At 40.4% G+C, this 20,894-nt stretch overlaps 2 protein-coding genes across 6 annotated transcripts in view; both read left to right on the top strand.

Annotated features, from left to right (window-relative positions):
* The first annotated feature begins 5,376 nt into the window (after nucleotides 1–5,376).
* On the top strand, nucleotides 5,377–16,935 carry scaf1 (SR-related CTD-associated factor 1). 5 transcript variants are annotated; one of them, XM_081369918.1, is made up of 11 exons: nucleotides 5,377–5,557; nucleotides 6,106–6,159; nucleotides 6,321–6,443; nucleotides 6,593–6,669; nucleotides 8,838–8,938; nucleotides 9,028–11,340; nucleotides 11,434–12,690; nucleotides 12,796–12,878; nucleotides 13,409–13,708; nucleotides 15,627–15,755; nucleotides 15,840–16,935. In XM_081369918.1, the coding sequence occupies exons 1-11, from the start codon at nucleotides 5,552–5,554 to the stop codon at nucleotides 15,996–15,998; spliced, it is 4,602 nt and encodes a 1,533-aa protein (XP_081226044.1). In that variant the 5' UTR covers nucleotides 5,377–5,551; the 3' UTR covers nucleotides 15,999–16,935. The 5 variants fall into 5 exon arrangements, with proteins under 5 accessions (XP_081226044.1, XP_081226043.1, XP_081226047.1 ...); XM_081369921.1 differs by having other exon boundaries at nucleotides 5,380–5,557; nucleotides 6,305–6,443; XM_081369919.1 differs by adding an exon at nucleotides 5,746–6,002 and having other exon boundaries at nucleotides 5,380–5,557; nucleotides 9,028–12,690.
* Nucleotides 16,936–18,415: 1,480 nt separating this feature from the next.
* Nucleotides 18,416–20,894, top strand: part of trpm4a (transient receptor potential cation channel, subfamily M, member 4a) — a 27,392-nt gene continuing 24,913 nt past the window's right edge. The window contains 3 exon segments of the mRNA XM_081374434.1: nucleotides 18,416–18,543; nucleotides 20,182–20,320; nucleotides 20,530–20,540. Coding sequence (XP_081230560.1) covers nucleotides 18,472–18,543; nucleotides 20,182–20,320; nucleotides 20,530–20,540 — 222 coding nt within the window. The 5' untranslated portion in view covers nucleotides 18,416–18,471.

The following is a 20,894-nucleotide window of genomic DNA, read 5'->3' as shown; positions in this document are numbered from 1 at the left end:
TCTTTTGACGAAGGTTTGCTGTTTTGTATTTCCTTTAATAATAATACAATTTATTGCAACAGTTATCCTCAGAACAGCAGCGCTAATTAGTGAGAAAGCCAATAGGGCCAGACAATAGGGAGAAGAAAAAGCTTGAGCAGCTATGCTGGCATTCAGACAACAGTGAGAAAAAGACTGGGTTGGAGAGATAAAAGAGAGAGAGGGGGATGAAAGCAGTACAGGTTTATATAAAGCTTAATAGGTGTAATTAAACAAAGTGGGTGTCAGAAAGAGAAAGGCTGGGATGACTGGGGTAAGCTGATGGGGTAATTATTTGGACTGATTGAAGGTGATTAATTGGCTAGTTGTTCAGATACAGCTCACTGATGGACCCTCATAAAAAGCAGGTACATTAGAACAGAGAGACAGGACAAAAACGGAGAGAGAGAAAAAAATAGCAACAGTACTGGTGGGCTGGGGAAACACATTCATTCTTGACAAGACACAATCAACCTGGCCAGACAGAAAGAGTTTATTTTTTATTTAGTTTCGTAATCTGTTAAGTTTCCTCAGAAGGAGAATGCACAGATCTGGATGGCTCCTGTTGTCGTTGTGTGCCGGCTCTCTGGTGACCCTCAGTGGTGCGCTCGGGAATCGCAAGCTCTGCGGGATTCAGCTCGTGGAAGCGCTGCTGCTCGTCTGTGGGGAAAAGGGTCTCTTCTACCAGCCAGAGGCGGCCTTACCTATGTTTCACCCGTTTCAATTGAAACGGGCCCCGCCCTCCAAGGGGGCCCCCAACAGAACAGGAAAATCCCATTCATTTTCTCCCTAGGATATTTATTTTCAGACATAATGTCTAAAGTGGTCTCCAACACGTCGCTCGCGAGAGGCTCACCAAGGGCCGTTCACATATCGCGTCTTTTGCGCGCTCAAGATCGTTATTTCAAATAATTGAAGCGACGCGCTCATTTTTTCCAGGCGCAACGAGTCAATATGAAGGATGGGGGTGCATCCCAAACTACGGGTGTTTTTTTCTTCTCCGTAAATAAATCTTCTAGCAGAGCTACAGCAAGCGTTTATCGGTAGTGGAAATCCATTAGCTATTAAAACTTCTCTGTCGTTGTGGAGAGCGCATGGTAGCAACGACAGACGCCATGGGAAAATCGGACCGAATTTTACTATTAATAATAAAAGATAAGCTAATGTGCATTGTAAATGTCAGTATTTTGTCTTTTTTGAATCATTCTTTCTATAAAAATGATTTAAAGGCTGAAATATGCGAGGTTTATCTTTTTATAAAAACTTTTTTGTCAAAACTTTATTTAAACTTGTACATGTTAGTAGATAACATGTTGCAAGACACTCCTTTCAAATTTGGCCATCATTTTTAATGTTACTATTTTAATGTTTATGCAAACAAAAAGTGCATATTGATGGTAACTTTATTTGTTATTTGCTGGTTTTCGACATAAAACTTGGTGAATTGATTTTATTGTGTAGTATTAGTACTTTTTGAACAGGATTATGTGATAACCATGCTCATTTTGGTCACTATAATCATGAAATTACATTTTCATACCATTTCATCTCTAGTTATGATGCACTATAAAATCAACAATAATTATGTGTTTTTACAGTATAATATTTTTTTTTATATGTCAATTAAGGGTGACATATATAGGCCTACAATAACTCGTTTAGGTCTAAAACAGTTAGCATAGTTGTTAATATGAGAGTTATGAGACATTATTTAAGAGATTTAATTATTGCATATATCTCGGCCACTTTCATTTTTAAAAAGTAGCTAAAAAAGGTTGGAGACCCCTAAACCATCCAAGTTAGATTGACCACGAGCTACGAGGCTGTGAAACGAAAGTTTCTGCTCCTATAAAAGCCACAAAGTATAAAAATCAACCTTGTTATTTGCGATCTTCTGGAGAAATACTACACTACCCATAATTCTAAGCAAAACACTGACGTCTCTGATTGGTCGAACTTGAGTCGCGCCGCGGTTACCATGGCGACGTTTACCGCCCCCGCGAACGGTGATCTGAAGTAAATAAATACCAGTAGTTTATGTGTTTATACTTTGCCTTTTTTCCGTAAGGTTAAAACGTTGTTTTTTTTGAGCAGGGAAATAATTTGAATAGGAAATGAAACGTACATATGCCAGTGGTGCCTGTTCATGAAGCTGAAAGTGCGCGTAATAAAATAATGATGCAAACCAACAAGAATCCTTGCTTTTTCTGCTCATGTTTACATTTTATGTGGGCAGGGCCCCATATTAGTTATTGAAACGGGCCCCCAGATGCTTAAAGGGGCATTTCACCCATTTGAACATTGCTTTTTATTTAAAGTGGGTCATGTAGTCGAAATGTAAAAGAAATTTTGAATTTGGTGCCTTTGTGACCGAGAAAAGACAAAAAATAACTTCAGGACGCATTTGTATGAAAGACAACAACTCCCACAATGCACCACATTGCACAGCTCCGCAAGCCACTCCCACTAATCCAGAAAGCGCATATCTGCCTATAAGAGAAATCACTCTTCCGTCTACAAGTCTAGCTACCACCAGAGCTTGAAATTAATTTCACATTCACACAAAATGTCTAGTTAGTTGGCGAACTCATTAGTGTTTTACTCCTCGTTTGTATTTCTTTCGAAAAGGTGAATTATTGCATGGTACCTGGATGTTCAGTCAGAACATATGCGGTGCGAAACTAGGAAACTTGTTCACAACACAAACGTCCGTGTCCTCGTCTGATTCAGAGATTTCGTCCAGGAGAAATTGTCATCGTTGAAATTCTTTGCCGCAGACGGACTCTATCTCTGTGTTCGTAGCGGTTCGTAGTTGCATAGTGAGATCACCGGCGCCACCGGTCCGCCCTAACCCGAGCCAGTCCGGGCTCCTCGTCCGCGGCAGGCAGGTCTTCTGCCTCGGCTGCTCTTCGCTATAATGCGGCTTGTAAAGGTAGCCACAAACACCTGATTCAAGCATCAGACTTCCGAAATCCTCTTCCTCTAGTCTATATCATATTGAGCACTCTCCTCCGCTATTGTCATAACTTTACATCTGTCTCCACAGCGCCTGTTAGCTTAGCTTCAAACAAGATGGAGGATATTGCTTTCAGTTTCAGAGCGTAAAGTCCCACCCACTGATCTGTAATAGGTCTGTAGCGTGAGCGGGTCCCGCCCCCTGGGAAAGATGAGGAACTAGTGCTTGTAGTCTCAACCATAGACTGTAAAAAAAGATGGACGACGCCCCTTCGCTCTCTTCCATTGATGAGAACTGAAGCCGCCAGCGTCCCGATATGGCGCTGACATATTGGAACTTGAGTCTGCGCAGTAGCGATCTCGGGACCAGACCTGCGCAGTAGCGAGCAGGAAGTAAGGCCGCGAAATCAGCGCTCCGCCCTCACTCTCGCAGAATACACTCAGGGAGAGTGGATTCTGCACACTTTTTTAAAAATTGATTGCAGTACGACAAGAGGCTTGTTAAAATAAATTAAATACAATCTCCTCAGTCCTCCGAAGATCCCGAAAAAAATGTCCGTTGGTGCTTCAGTGACTACTTTGCTCAGAGAACCTGTCAATCACAGCTGTCAATCATGACGTTACACCACCGCATCACGTAACTAACTAAAAAACAACTTATTTTTGAAACAGACACTTGAACTTACATCAGCGTGATAAAAACGACAGCAAATGAAAGAAACCGCATTTGGAAAAAAGATATTTGAAGTGTAATTTAATTGTTTAGTTGGTCTCACGTCCCGTTGAATAACACAGGGAGGCGGGACTTATGACCTATACTAGGACCAGTCACTGGGGGGCGATCGAGACGTTTTGGCTTCACTTTTCAGGGCTTGTGCGGCACGCTTGGTCTCAACAGAAATCCCCCCCTCTTACACTTCCTCCTACAATGACGCAAAATGACGATTTTTGCGTGATTGTAGGAGGAAGTGTAAGAGGTAAATAACAGATTTCTCCCATCTCAGGGGAAAATGAGAGAGTGTTGCACGACCATTCAATAGAATGACTGGGTTTCTAACAATGCAAAGCTTAATGCAAATGGGTGAAGTGTCCCTTTAAGGCCGCCCCTGCTACCAGCCTGGCAGGCGCGTCAGAGAACACCATTTCCGTATGTTTTGCTACACGTGCATTTCTGTGTACATTTACAATTTTTTTTTCTTTCTTTACTTTCAAAAGTTTTTTTCTATCTATCTATCTATCTATCTATCTATCTATCTATCTATCTATCTATCTATCTATCTATCTATCTATCTATCTATCTATCTATCTATCTATCTATCAATTAATTCTGGTGTGTTACAATAAGATAACCCAATCCGTGCAAAGTTCCATGAGACATTCAATGTCACAAAATGTTATTTTAGGTGACTGCAATTGTGTTAAGGGACTATAATTATAGTAGAGAAGAAAACAAGCAAATGTTTAAAAAATTCTTCTGTGGAACACCATTAGGCCTAAATGTTTTGGAAAGTTTTAGTGCACATTGACTTCCATTGTAGCTATAAAATATCTTCTTTATGTTCCACAGAAGACAAAAAAAAGTCAAATATAGGTTTGGAATGACAAGACGGTGAGTAAATTATGACATAATGTTCATTTTTGGGAAAACTATCCCTTTAAGTCGCAAATACCCAACAGTTTGAAATTAATAGGATAAAATTATGATATAGGCTATTATTAAATAATTTGAATACCCTTGTAAAAAAAAAAAAAGGAGCCTTTCAGGTGTAAGATTTTTGTGACATATCCAATTATGAATCCCTTATAACCATAATAGTACTTATTGGAAATGCATTCAGGTCACGCTTTATGTCTATGTGTTGTGTAGAACATATAAAGCTATTTTATTAATTTAGTTTTTTTTTTCTTCTAATTTAATAGGCCTACTAGTATGAGTCTGTGTAGACTGCTTTTGAATCCTTTAACACTGTCTGTCTTTCAACAGGCGTCATGTTGAGGAACAGCGCCCCCTTCCTGCGGCAGACTGCAGTGGCTGCTCAGAGTGGAGAGAGAGGCACTGCCAGAAGCAGTGTTGCAAAGAGAGGCATTGTAGAGCAGTGCTGCCATTTCTACTGTGACTATTATGTACACTACTTAGGCTAAACATCAGATTCAAACAATCACCATAGGCTCTTTCAAACAATGCAACAATGGACTAGCCCTACATGGCATAGTGAACTAATATAAATGTTAATGTACTATAATCTTCTGACCCTAAAATTATTTTCTAGACTGTCTATGTTCTAGAATGTATCGCTTTCATCACAGAGACATTGTTTAATCGCCTTCGATTTGCGTCATCGCCACATACAGAAGTAATAGCCGTTGATGAAAAACATCATTTCCCATAAGCCCATGCCGGCAGTTACACAGAAGGGGAAGCAAAATGGCGGAATCGGATGGGATGGGCCTCTTATTGTGTTTCTAAAAGAAAAATGTTTCGTGCCTCTACATGTCGTTTTAAAGTTAACAACAACACTCTGGGTGGTTTCAGAGTGTTTTTAGCTTTGGGATTCACCAGCCGGCTCATCTCTGCACTATGAAGGTAAACGGCTCTTATAGCTTGTCTAACTTAGCCAGCCAGCTAACGTTAACCCCTGTAGACGACAAATTGTAGGCAATAAATGATTGCAGCTAATGTGGGAAGGTTGCTTAAAATTAAGACGTGATACGAAGGTCAGCTAGTAATACCTAATGTATCCAACATGAGTATTGGCGGTTTTCTCATGACAGTTAATAAGTGAGGACATACAGGCACTGCAGTGGAGCACACGAACTGGATAGCATCATCGCCTGTAGCATCATCTGAAATCAGTTTCATCCGCTGTTCACGATCAGTGCTGTCACTGGGTCAAGGATTGAAGCCGCACTGTTGAGTGTCAATACAGATCATGCTTTCTCATCAGTTTACTCGAGTGATCAAGTTCCCCCGAGTGGTCTCTTAGTTAAAGACAGATTAAACGCAGAAGTTGTTTTAGGACATCCCTCAGGTATGATTATCATAACGCGTGCAGCTTTATGATTGCTCAGAGCTGAGGATTCAGATCTAGGTTATTCATAACAATAGTGATGTGTGTTGTCTGCTATGTGTAGATAGAAACAGATGGACAGGCTGAAACGGATGAAGTAGAAGTTGTGCCAGGCAAGGTAAGTGTCACATAAAGCGATATGAAACTGTCCTTGTTGGTGCAGGTGCAGGTTGGACAGTCACCATGATCATATAATGTAGACGATGAGATGAAGATGTAGTATGCACAACTCTTTCTCTGCTGAATAGACTGAATGTCTTCAGTCTCATGTACTTGTAGTCACAGACTGAACAATGTCCCGATGAAGAGGAGGAAGTTGAGTCTAAAGCAGACAGAAGGACAGTTGGCTTAAGATGTTTCCAGGGAAACAGAGAGACCTCAGAGGATGAGCCTAGTGAACTGGTAAAGTAAAATCACTTACGCTATTTGCATAATTGTAAGTTATTAGGTTCTGTCTTGTTACATGCTTTGTCTGTCTGTAATTTACCCAGTTTGAAACCGGTGACCTGAGTTGACCTTTTAACCGTTTAATTTGTGTTACACTCTTGTAGGGGTCTGCTGTTGTTTCTTCCTCTGAGCCTGTATTTCTTGTGCCTCAGATCAGCTCACAACCTCAGTACCTAGACTGGTAAGTGCCTAATTAAGTACACAAAATTCAAAATTGAGCTTGATAGTAGCTATTGATGTCCTATCCAAAAATTTGATTTTGTTTGCTACTTAAATGATATTTTTTTTAAATGCTTAATTTAGAGGTATGTGAGTGTTGTGTCAGTGTCAAATCAACCACATTTTGTAAACTTTGCCGACTAAAATTTTTGATTTTGTTAATATTTTTTTCTGTGGAAAGACAAACTAAATAGTGATGAAAGCCAAAATGTTAAATATTGTGGATGTACATTTACTGAGTTATCCACTTTTTTGTGGAGGGGGGTCAAAATTACACATGAGATTTAGAGCCAAATTACAGGGGGGTAAAATGACTTTAGAAAGACGGCAGCATCATTATTTTATTTTTACATAGGGCATGGTATCTTATCCATACCAATGATGATGATAAAATGATGATACAATTGGTATGTGTCCTCTTTACCTCCATCAAAATAATTGCATAAAACATAACTCTCTGAGTAAACAAAATCCAGTGAAAATGGTTAAGTTGAGGCAAATTAACTTGCTCTCAAACGTGTATTTATAAGAATCTATATTTGAATCAGTTTTACGGGTATTTGGAAGATGGGATTTTGATTGCATTTTAACAGCTTCTGAAACTACCAAGAGTTCAAATATCATAACTACATTTTACCACATTGACATCACTATATCTATGGGATTGAACCATATAGGGACTTAAAATGAAGATTCCAAGAGAAAAGTTTCATGAGAACAAGAATCTAAAATGACTTAAGATATCTTTAACAAACTTGAATTAAAGACATGTAAACTTCGGGAAAATAATGATGCTGCTGTCTTTCTAATGTCATTTTTACACCCCTCTAATTTGTCTCAATCTGAGGTGAAAATTGTCATTTTGACCCCCCTCTACAAAATAGTGGATTACTCAGTAAATTATGTCTGTGACATTTAATATTTTGGCTTTCATCACTGTTAATGTCTGTCTTTCTACAGAAAAAATATTAACGAAATAAAAAATTTCAGCTGGGAACCTCTGGTTGAGTTGACACGGAACGACCCTGTTGTATTTGCAGGGTGCTGGCCTATTAAGGCAAAACAAGGTACACATTTTGTCCAAACATTGGGTTGACTGTGCTGAGATTAAGAGAAATTATATCTGCATGTCAAATGACATCAGATAATTCAAAATTCAGTCAAAAAACTTTATTCTCTTCAATTGCTCCACTGTATTTCATTGCTTAATTGTTGGTGCATATTGCCATTGTATTGGAGAGTGATCAGATGATTTTGTTTTTAATCATTTATGAACTTCAGGTCAGTTGATTTGACTGTCTCTTATTAAATTGGGCCAGTGGAGTTCTGTGATCTCAAGATGCTTTTTTTACTTTAGACTATTTTTTGACATGACATGCTATCTTAAAAATTTAGGAAATTGGTTAGTCATTTTTATGTTTTTATGTTTTTAAGTGTTACGTAGGGGTGCACACAAATAGTCAAATATTCAACCTTCAATAATTATTTTGAAGAATTTTTTTTGAAGCACTGCTACTTGGGCACAGAGATATCAGTTAACACCTGAAATCCGCTATCTCTGTGCCCAAGTAGCAATGCTTCGCCTGTGCTTCACCCCAATATAGTACCAAGTCAATATTTTTCCTACTAGGAAATCACCTAGTCTTAATCTGCATTGCTATTTGTACTCGTTGTGAATACGCAGGCCACAAGAAGTAATATTTTTTTATTTTTTTGGTCACTTTTACTCACGACATACTATCTGGCAACAAAGGATTCCATTCATTATGCTAAGCTAAGCTAGCAGTGGCACTGCCAGACTAAGACAATGCATGCACTGAGACAAAAATGCGTTTGCCCACCTATCTAAATGTAGGGGAGACGTTGAATAACCCCTATTTCAAAAAACGGTGGCGTGTTCCTTTAAAGCTATTGATGCAAATTGCAAAAAAAAATTAAACGTATAAAAATGTTATTTGCTCTAAATTTGTCGTAATCGCAGTGTTTTAAAAATATGTACTTTGTTTTGACACTTAACATTAACACTTATTGTTGGGGTCTGTTTTGTATTTAACAATGTGATTCAAAAACTATGAATCTTCTTGTATGAAGGAAATTATAATATAATAGTTTTGTTTTCTTCTCCTTTAGTGACTTTGATGTGGAGCTAACCGCAGAGGTGAACATAGAGTATGGCGCATCTCTTGCTTTGTTGACATCTGTTACCCCAAACCTTGGTTACCAGAAACCAGGTAGGTTCAGGTCCATACTTTGTTTATGATCATGTAAATAGTAATGTGTGATCAAAGTTACTAATTTCTTTATTTTCTGTCTTCTATAGGATCTTTCTTGAAAGGACATTTTCTCTTTCCAGCATCTTTAAGGAAAAAGAGAGTCTCTAAAGACAGTTCTTTGCCTTCAGGCTCTTTTCCTGGATTCTGCTCAAGTATAATTCAAGCCTTGGGACAGATGCAACTACCCTGTTCCCTCAAAAACTCTGAGAGGGTCATAGAGATGGCCAAAAGCCCTCTGCCCTCATCACCCTCCAACTCACCATCATCTCCTTCATCTGCTCCCTCTTCCCCCTCCTCCTCCCCCTCATCGTCATCTCCTGGTGGAATGAGTACAAACTACCGTGAGGATGAAGACAGAGGCCATGCTGGAGCCAGCAGAGCCAGCAAAGGAACTGGAGACTTTGTGTCATCCACTTCGTCCTCTTTGATGCCATCATCAATGGCTATGCCACCTTCTTCTTCTAATCCTTCACTCCATGCATCTTCATCATTCACACATCCATACAATGATGGACAGAGGGAGAGTTTAGAAAATGACATATATGATCCCTTTCACCCAACAGAGGGTGAGGGGGAGAGAGACCGGGCATCCACTGATGATGATGAGGAGGAAGAAGTTGATAAGTATGACCCTTTTGAACCGACAGGTTCTCCCGCCTCTGAAACAGAGGAGGAGAAAAGATGTGTAGATGAGGGGAATGAGGGTGTAAGCAGCATTAATAGCGAAGGGAATGTGTCAAAAGCTGAAAGAACATTAGAAATGGGAGCGTCTGCTGGCACAGAGGGGGGGCCTCCAGATTCAACAGAAATTGATGCCAATAATGTACCTTTAGAACTTAACAGCAAGAGATCCATCAAAGACCGAATGAGGGAACATGGAAAAAATCAAAGAGAACGAGGTACAGACTCTGAGCAGTCTGAGATAGAAGAAGGAGAGATAGTGGGGGCCAGTGAAAGAGGAAGAGAACGAGTGATTGAGAGAAGGAGAGAGGTGTTACTTCCATCCTCAAGCAGTCCCTCTTACCTTCAAGGCGGTGTCCCAAAACCAGAGAGGATCTTACGGGTCTTAGAAGGTGATGGGTTTGTGTCTGTCCGTGCTGATGAAGAATGGGAGAGGGAACCAGTGGCTTCTGTGGGTGTTGGAGATCTGAGACGAAAACTGACGAGTAGGCGAAAAGAAAGATTCAGATCATGCCCTTCTTCTGCGTCCATATCACCTCCGCCTGCCCCAGTTTTGCCTTTGCCCTCTCCTTCCTTTCCAAATTCTCCACCTCTATCCACTGATAAAGGGAGGAGTCGCAAATCCTCCAAGAGTTCAAAGGACAGGGATAGACGCAAGCGGAAAGAGGGAAGAGGAGAAAAGGAAAAGAGGAAAAAAAGGAAAGAGGGAAAGGAAGCAGGTGAAGGGAAAGGAGAAAGCAAAGAGATGGACGATGAAAAAAGAAGTGAAAAAGAGAACAAAGGCAAGGATAGGGAGAGAGGGAGAAGTAGCCGAAGCGGAAGTCGCAAGAGGAAAAAGAGACGCAGGAGCACTCCAGAACATTCTTCCCGCTCGCACTCCCAGAATGCCTCCCGACAATCACACAGTCGTAGATCTTGGTCCAGCCCCTCGGAGGACCGCCACAAAGATAGAGACCGAGAAAAAGAAAGAGAGAGGGAGCGAGAAAGGAACCATGAAAGAGACAGGGAAAGGGACCGGTGGCGAGACGACAGGGATAGAGAGCGAGACAGAGACTCCAGAAGAAGAGATGGACGAAGGAGATATAGGGATGAGGATAACAGGAGGTCAAGCAGCAGAGATAGAGACAGTACAAAGAGGGGCAGAGAGAAAGAAATGATTGGAGATCGAGAGAGGGACAGGAGAAGAGATAGCAGGCCTGTTGTACCCCCATCAATTCAGGATCTCAATGGCTCTGATCTTTTCGCGATCAAACGTACCATCACTGTTACCACCACTACAACGACCACCACAGTCCCAAGTTCACCGCTCTCTAGCCAACGGCGCTCCCACAGCCGATCTGAGAGCTCTGACAAACATCATAAGAGGAAGAAGAAACGAAGGAGACGATCAGATGATGAGGAGAGAAAGGACGAGGAGCACAGGAGCCGGTCCCGACCCACCTCCCTAACGCCGCCTCGTTATCATGGATATGAATCAGACCATCTCTCTGACCGTCCTGAGGTAGACATGCTCTCTTTGGATGGGGAAGCACTGGATTCAGACTACCCTTCATTAGAGGACTCTCCACTACTTCCTCCTCCTCCTGAGCCCCCTCTACCCAGTCCCAAAATTAAATCCGGAGCACCCAAAGCGAGCCGACATCATTTGAAGAAGAAATCCAGACCTGGCAAGACAGTTGGTCAGTCTGAATCCACCTCCTCCTCTCATAGACTAAAAGCCAAAAGTAAAAACCTTTTGTCATCTCTCTCTCCACCTCTTTCTGCATCCTCAGGCAACACCACTTCCCTTCAGCCCACAGCATTCTCATCCACTACTAAACGAGGACGGAAAACCGGTAAGGAAAAAGTAGGGAAGAAGGATGCCGGGCGTTCTGGCAGGGCCAAAAAGCTCAGTGGCAGTAGCAGAAAGGGTAAGCTCCAGTCTAAAGTGTCTGTTTTGGTTCGTGAGGGTGTTAGCAGCACCACTGGGAACTCTGGGAAGTTGGGCCTCGACCTTCTTGGACCTTCTGGTGTTGTAAGTGGAGCTTCAGGGCCCTCAGTTGTTGGTGGGTCTATTGCTGTGGTGTTCCGCCGGGACAATGAGAGCCGGTCACCGTTTCTTAAGCCCTGCTCAGAGACACTGGCTCTTCCAGGTAGAGGCAAAGACCCAAGCAAAACTGGGAAGCAACGCAACATCCTTGGGCCTCCGTCGTCAACAAATTCGAGTGGACTGAAGTCGAAGAAAGCCAAGCCAAGCTCTGCTACATCCACATCCTCCTCTGCCTCTTCCCCTACTTCTTCATTGGCAGCAAAACGTAGGAGGAGGCCTGGAAAAAAGCTCAGAGAGAAAGAGCTAACCGTGGATGGAAGTGATTCTAAAGGCGCTAACAGTAATTGTAGCACGGTTGGTGGTGGTTGGGCAGGGGTATCAACAGAAATGCAGCCGTTGGTTGGGGTTGGATCCAAACCATCTAGTCCTCCTTCAGCTCTTCCTGGTCCCACTCCCTCATCCTCTTCATCATCCTCCACTTCCTCGTCAGCAAGTATCCTTCCTCCATCCTCCTCACCACCGCACACATCCCCGTTATCTTTGCCTCCGTCTCGAGATACTAGAGAGTCATCCCCGGACTCTCAAACTGTTGATAGTAGCTGCAAGACACCAGAGCCTTCATTCCTTTTGGAGGAAGGCCCTGGTCAGTCCAAAGCCTCTTCTCTCACACCTTCAAAGTCCCCTTCCAGCCCTCCCAATCTGCTATCATCACAGATCAGGGGCGATACCATATCCCAGTCCACTTCCAGTGTTAAACCTCTCCTACCAGATGATCCGAAGGCATCACCCCCATGCTCCACTTCGGCAGCTTCGGTGTCTGCCTCCATCTCTCATTCCAATGCTCCTCTGGCAAATGACCCTTCTTCCTCCTCCTCTTCTTCGGTGTCCTCATCTTCAGTAAACAAGCCACCACCACCTCCGCCCCCACCCCCATCAGCTCCGCCTTTACCCTGGAGTCTACAAACTGGAGTGGACTGCACTGCTGGAGGTGTTTTAGCATGTGAGTGTTAAATGCATGATTATTAAATAATTCCCTGTTGACATGCATTTTTAATTTTTAGTGTGATTAGAAGTCATAATTTCCTACTGTTAAATTCCTCTTCAGTGACAGCTCTCCTCTTCAAAATGGAGGAGGCCAATATAGCCAACAGAGCCAAAGCACAAGAGTTCATCCAGGCCACAAGTCAGGTAAATCTATGATATTCTAAAAGGGCGCTCACACTACAGTTTTCTTTCCATTAACTTCCATTCTAACAAATTCGGGAGACTGGAAACACAAACTCATGCGAATAAGTTTTGCATTTCAGATTTCAAGTTTGGTGAAGTCTGATGTGCAAATTTGTCTCATGAGAAGGAGTGTGACGAAGTTTGATACATCACAGAGTGACCTAATAGCTGAATTAAAAGAAAGCAAACTTTAAAACTTGCAGGATTGCAGTGTTGCATAAAAGTGGAGTAGATTGTACATTTTTACAGTTTGGATTTTATAATTACTTGTATGTTTTTTTTAAAAGGCGTCATAGAGCGTGACATCCATTGCAGTGTCTGAAGAAATTTTGCATGCTCAAAGATAATATATGTTGTCTCAATGTACAATGTTCTACCAAATTCCTTAAGTCTAGTTAATTGATAGTTTCAGTCACTATTGATTGTGAAGTTCAATTAATTACCCAACTTTAACTTGATAGTGTATTAAAATTGTATTTTTCTTTACACAGATTCTCTCTCAGGCCAATCAGAACCAGACACAGCCACACCCTCCTTCATCATCCTCATCTATATCATCACAAGTTCCTCCACCTCCGTCACATGCTCCACCCCCAGGACCCAATTCTGCACAGTTTATTCTCCACAGCTCTGTTCCATTGGTTGGCTGTACCAAAACGCCACCTTCACACTTGCACCCTGGAGTCTCAATGGGAGGAGGCTGTGCTCAGACTCCGCCGCCTCCATTGCCAGCGGGAATAACAGGGGGCAGTGAAATGGGCTGGGACAGTGAAAGCAAAGACCCTGACAAGGTATCAATGCTTTCTGTACATTCATATATTTCCTATAATTAGGGCTGCACAATTAATTCAAGAAAAAATTGTAGTATGACTTTGCGGGATTATTTAGGCTCAATCCCAATTCTATTTTATACCCCTTCGCCTACCCCTACCCCTTCGCCTACCCCTACCCAGTGTTTCCTCTATGTTGATTAGTTAATGGCGGCCCGCCACGGCAAAATTTTTGCCGCCACGGTAACGTTAGGGCTCTAGTGCGACCATTTCACTCGCATTTGCACCTAAATATGTCTGTGTGCGACCATGAAAAGATATTTAGGCGCACTTGTGCGACTGACCCGATCAAAGATTTTTTTTGGCGGCCGTCAAAGCGAATTTTTGTCCCGCCAAAGTCTTATTTGACCGGTGTGTAATGTAGATAAACTGCTGCGCTTGTGACAGCTGGGTGCATGTTTGAAAGAACGAGAGAGAGAGAGAGCGCGCACCCTCTGGTCGCGTGCGCGCGACCACTCTCTTTGCGAAGCAAGGTTCCACGTTGAATGGTTAACGACTGATCTTTCCAACACTGACCTCACGAGACGTCTGAATCGGTGTATAACAGATCGGTAACACTTTACAATAAGGTTCCATTCATTAAACTCTAGTTATAACTACATTAGTTAACATTAACTTTTAATAAACTGCACTTCTACAGAATGTATTAATCTTTGCTAATGTTCATTTCAACATTTAATAGCCTACATTATTGAAATCAAAAGTTGTATTTGTTAACATTTAGTTAATGCACTGTGAACTAATGAACAAACAGACAGACGGACAGACCTGCCCCCACTGCTAAAAAAAATCCTAAAGGAAACACTGCCTACCCCTTGCCCCTTGAAACAGAGTGTCAAGGCGTAGGGGTGAAAATATTCCCCTAAGAAATGGGACACCACTACTACACCGTTACATGTCATTATACATCGTCGCTAGCGCCTACGTCACAGGAGATGCGCCAATGTTTATCACAAACTTCCAAGATGCCGTCGTTAGCTGTAGTCTTGCGTGACTTACAGCTATTTTTTTGCATTTTTCTTCTGAAGTTTGCAGAAAACAACGGAGATGACGATATCTTCGACGCCTAATGCTGCGTTCACACCAAACGCGAACAGAGCGTCTGGCGCGAGTGATTTCAATGTTAAGACGCGTTTACGCTCGTCTGGAGGTCTTGCGGCGCGAATGAGGCGTTTAGCGCGGCGCGGTGGACGCGAATTCCCCTCATTCGCGCGTCCACTTCGCTTCAAACTTTTGCTTTTTACACGCGTCATATTGTTAACGAACTTTAACGATTTTTTTGCAACCGTTTCTTTGAAGAACATGACCGTAAACACTAGATTGAATGTGACATAAAGAAAATGATTATTGGCAGTCATGTTGCCTCTGTAGCTGGTGTATGCTGGTACATTTCTCATACCCCTTCGTTTGAAGTGCGGTCCCGGAAAATCTTCGTTTCAAGGGCTATCTGGCCCTTCCCCTTACCCCTAACCCTCCAACCAAAAGAGAATTGAGACAGCCCTACCCCTTCACGGGAACGCGCAAAACGGAGGGGTAGGGCCAAGGGGTAGGGGCAAGGGGTGAATTGGGATTGAGCCTAAATCTCAGAAGTAAATTAATTTGACAGTTTGAGTGAACGCAAAGATAAGGTTTTATTAATTTAAAGACAATAGATATTGTTTGATAATTTGTCATTTTCTTGCTTCCTGTCTCAGCGATTTAATGTACTTTTGTTTTCTTTCCCTGGAAATCAGAGCAGCAATATGAGAAGTTAAATGTTTGTCATGCTGCAATTCAGATTGCAATCACAATATTTTAAGTAATTGCAGTATGGGCAGTATTATCCCATCTATAACAACCCCTATAACAATTTTATTTTAAATCACTTACATTTGCTTAGTATCTGAAGAAGCTGCACACCCAGGAGAGGGCAGTAGAGGAAGTCAAATTGGCCATCAAGCCATACTACCAGCGCAAAGACATCAATAAAGACGAATACAAGGATATCTTAAGGAAAGCTGTGCACAAGGTAAATATAGCTTCAAGATGATAGCTTCTAATAAATATCTAGAAAGAGTGTATCGGTATTCCTAAATCTGTCTTTACCTCACAGATTTGTCACAGCCGAACAGGTGAGATCAACCCAGTTAAAGTGAATAACCTGGTCAAGCTTTATGTCCAGAGGTACAAGTATTTTAGAAAGCACGGCCGCAAGATGGACGAGGAGGAAAAAGAGGACAGGGAGTCTGCCTCAATGCATTCCTCAACATGATTGGACAGAGACTGTTTATTTCTCTCCATCTGGTCGAACAAGTTTGCAAAATCTCCTCCCCTGCACGTGTTTGAGCCCACCGTGGCTATTGAGTGAAAGTCGTTTGTTATATTGTTCTGTTCCCACCCGATGTGTTGCCATCTTGTAAACTTGAGTACTCCACCCTCCTTCCCGTCTCTCTTTCTTGTCTTGCTATAAATATGTATGAATATAGAAATGTGGTAAGATATAAAGTATACTTAAAGCGTTCTAAAGCATACACTCGGGAGAGACAAAGATGACGCAAACACTCTCTTACACATAATGTTCAACCTGTACATACTTTAAGTACACTACATGGGTGTTCTTTCTTCCTCTCCCCCTTTCTGAGAAGAGTGCACATTTTAAAGTCAGCTAGCCTACACATTTATTACTATTGAGGTTTTGAGTGTGATAGAATGAATGACAGAATTGAGAAAATAATTTTATCTTTACCCCTTCGAATTTTCTTTTATTGCTAGGATTGCGAGTGCAGCCTGTTTTTTTTCCCACTGTGTCAAAGAGCATTCTTTTGTTTAGGTGCTACTTAAGACAAATGACACTCATTCAAGTTTCGAGATAACTCTGGAATGGAGGGTATGTACCATCGGTTCCATCTCTCATAGAATAGTGAATGTGTATATGGATCATGGAACAGAATGATGTTTGAAGATGCTTGTTGACAACTGAAATTTAAATGTATTCTGACAAAACTTCACTTAGCTAGAGAATTTATTTTCCTCAGTCAAAGTTTCACATAATATAATTGAGTTGGCAGAAGACAGTCATTGGAAGAGGTACCTACAGTGTGTAAATGAATGGTTGAGATAAATGCATGTGTTTTGGATTTTATTTGTACTGAAGAAACCTGTAGTGATTTTGAAGGTCACTTGAGCGATAAACTTGTGCCCTTACTTCCAAATGAAGGTGTCTGGCTCTTTTCTTACTCAAACAAAATATTTAAATCTCTTCCATTTTTTTGACATCATAAGTGGCTTGTCTATTTCCTCCAATTTTAGGTATACTCGTATGTCTGATGACTTTTCTAAAAACTTGCCTAATATATTATTTTGTTATAACCTTATGTAGTACATACATTATAGTTTCCATCATTAGTCATTACAAACAGACAAATGTGCATGTTTTAAACAAAATCTGCATTTCCTCAGGTATACATTTTTCAATTGTTGTTAGTGTAGTTAGTTCTTTGTGATTTAGTTTCCCTAATCACTATACGACAATGACAGTTAATAATACATGACAGTAAAATATTTATAGCCTGAGGGTAAAAAACTTAATTGAAATCAGCTCAGGAGGACAAAACAAGGACTTAAAGAAAGGTTTAATTGTAGTTGCACAATACCTACTGCACCAAGTTTTTCACGGATACTGTGCCAATATTTAAAAACGTGTTTTAATTCACATTTTTGATTAAAAACAGTGACGCTGCAGAACATGCTTCCATGTAATTTAATGTTAAGTTTAATCTGTTAGCTAGAACTTCATCATAAAGACCTAGTTCAAAATGATGTACATTAAATTACATTGTTGCATGTTTTGCAAAGTGCTGTTTGTGCCTTATTTGGGCTACACAAAATCTTAAAAGTGTGTATTACTGAAATTAACACTTATTTGGAAAGGTGGCCTGGTGGGTGTTCTGGCGATTTGTGCTACCTTCCATTAAAACTGTAGGTAGACAGTAGGTGCCTACCCTTCAAAATACAGTTATGAGTGGAAATGCAGTACATAGTTGCTAGTTACTAATTCACTTTTTTTTTTTTTTTAGGGGGTTGAAATCTAAAGAGCCATCCCATTTTTTTACTTCCTGGAGCTAAAATGAACTTCAGTCAAACCAGCATAACTGGCCACGCAGAATTATATCTTAAGGTCAATAGTGCTTCAAAACGACACGCCTGTAGGGACATGACAATATGGAAACCTTTTCTTACAACAAGAGGTATCCGGTTTCAAACAACCTGTAGACCTACAGAGCGAATTAATATAGCGGGAGTAGCTTATAAAGCAGTCGACATCAATAGCCTATTATCTATCAGCCATCACAGCAAACGATAAAGTACCCCATGTAGCCTATTTATATTATAAATCAGTTTGTCAGCAAATGTGTGGGTTAAAACCATTGAGGAAACTCTTTATCTTCTCCTTGTTCAACTCTTATCACGCCTGTGTATATTTGTTTTCCCTGCCCTCACCGCCCACAACTGTTAGGTTAATTCAACAGTAACAGACCATCTTGAGCTCGTGCTGGAATGCGTCCAGGTGCGCGCGTTGGACGTCCAGTGTGGGCGGGGCTATCAAATGTGCGGCTTTAGTAAAAGTTTCATTGAATATCTCGGAATCCGGTTGATGGCAAACTAGAGCATAATTGAAGCTAGACCCATGGAGCTCATCTGAAGAATAATTGATCCCTAATAAACCCAAACTCTAAGACGGAAAGATGATCAATATGAAGAAAATTGAGAAAGAAAATGAAGGAGGGGGAGGAGAGAAAAAATCCGAAAACCATCAGGTATGTTTGATACATTATTAATGTAAGTAGTAGTATTATTTGTCAATAGCCATGACGTGCAAAGCCACCTTAAGATTGATCAATACGGAAGTTAATACAGTAATTCATTGTTAATGCGTTGTCAAGGTAATATTTTAAGGGATTTAATGTTTTCTTGCCACTGTATTTAGATGTAGCCTAAACAAAAAGTTCATTAATTTTGTGACTGCATTCATTTATATGCTCATATAAGTTGAATGACAAAGCTCTGGCCTATATTTACCAAGCTGTTTCCATAACACAGTTTGTAATCTCCACTCGCTGCGTATCTTATATTTGCATTTATTCGTGTAGTAGATGCTTTTATCCAATGGACTGAGAAGTGAGAACAATATAGAAACAATTTATCAAAGGGAGACAAATACAAATAGTGCCACTCCTTCTGAATTTAAAAAAGTCTCCACCTTAATATGTAAAATAGGAGTATGAAACAATGGCTTCATGCACATGTCATGGCTGTTTTAATGGCTTTACAATCAGGGTTGGATTGTCTCTGAGATAAATGTGATGTTGCTTAGAAAGGTCAGAGAAAATAATTGACGAAAGTTTCACAATTTAAAGCACCATAGCTTGTTTAACAGGTTATCGCAGTACTTGCTCAATACAGGGCAAAGATGGGAAGATACCTGCATGTAGGCACAGGAGAGGGGAAAAAGCATAAATAAATCAAATAATAATAAATAAATAAATATTAAAAAAACTAGTTGGCTATATTTGGTGTTATGCTGAATTAGCATTCGTTATGGGGTATATTAAGCTATAATATATTTATTGTGTTGAATAAATAAGAAATAAGTTGTTTTGGAAACAAGTTGTCCTTATTTGTTTAATTTTAGGTAAGCAGTCTTTCTCTTTCTATTTGTTTGAAATGTTCCTAAATTATCTCTCACATGTTTGATTATTATCTCAGCATCTGTTTTAATAATCACACCTTTTTTGATTTTTATTATTTTTAGGACATTTTCATAGATTCCAAATACAACCATGCATCGCCTCTCATATTACATGCCTTTATGCAGAAGTTTTCAATTTTATTATAAATTATAATTAGTACAGTTATACTATATGATTAAGATTACTGTGATTATTATTAAAATGTTAATTGATTGTTTTGTCTTTGATATTGAGAGAACTTCAAAGGGATAGTTCACCCAAAAATGAAAATGTTGTCATCATTTGCTCAATCCCATGTTGTTCCAAAACTGTATGAGTTTCTTTCTTCCGTTGAACACAAAAGAAGATATTTTGAAGAATGTTGGTGACTTCCATAGTATTTTTTTCCTACTATATAAGTCAATGACTGCCGTCAACTGTCTAGTCAACAACATTCTTCCTTTGTGTTCAACAGAAGAAAGAAACTCATACAGGTTTGGAACAACTTGAGGGTGAGTGAATGATGATAACATTTTTGGGCAGAAGTCATAAATAAAATGTTAGTTTCTGTGATTAGGATTGCATTTCACACATAACAGTTCCTTGGAAATTATTCAAACAAAGTTTGTTCTCCTCGGCCATTGACTGTGAATGAAAAAAAAAAACCCTGATCTGCCTGTGAAAATGTCTCTGACTCATGCTTTATGTGTAATTTCTGTGTTGTAGAGCTGGATCCCGAAGTTGATTAAAAAGAGAGTGTGCACCAACTTTGTGAATGACGCATCCAGGTACAACAGCCGTTTTTCATTTTTGCTTGCATTCAGTTTTAGTGTACTCGGAAAACTATTCAGTCCTTTCATACTCTGTCATTTAAAACAGACGTTCAACCTCTCGTAATATGATCAGAGCCGCTAAGTCTCTGATTTGGCAAAGCAGAGTTGGTCAACAAACATTACTTTTTTTTTAATGAATGAATGAAGGTGAACTCAGCCATTTGTCAACACAGTATAATTTCCGTCCTTTTTCCATTTATGACAAGCTATTGTTATATTTAATGGGCTTTATTCACAATAGGGTTTGGGCAGGTACTGTTTTCACATAGGCTAATTTATTTATTCAAGTGATGATGTGTCCATTGTGATTTTTTTGTTTTTGGTTTAATTTCAGCTTGTCTTTAGAAATAAATTTACCTTTTATCCTGTGCGAATGAGACATGTGGAGATTGATTTATTTTCTCTCTTTGTCTTTGAGTTTCCTCTTTTGAATTGATGGCTTGAATAGTAAGTAGCCTATATGAGAGTTCAAAACCCCCTGAAACCTGTTTTGACATCTCTCTCTCTCTCTCTCTCTCTCTCTCTCTCTCTCTCTCTCTCTCTCTCTCTCTCTCTCTCTCTCTCTCTCTCTCTCTCTCTCTCTCTCTCTCTCTCTCTCTCTCTCTC

Source organism: Scardinius erythrophthalmus (genome assembly GCF_964197995.2).
Source record: "Scardinius erythrophthalmus genome assembly, chromosome: 1".
Lineage (NCBI taxonomy): Eukaryota > Metazoa > Chordata > Actinopteri > Cypriniformes > Leuciscidae > Scardinius > Scardinius erythrophthalmus.
This window is presented reverse-complemented; position numbering and strand designations above follow the sequence as displayed.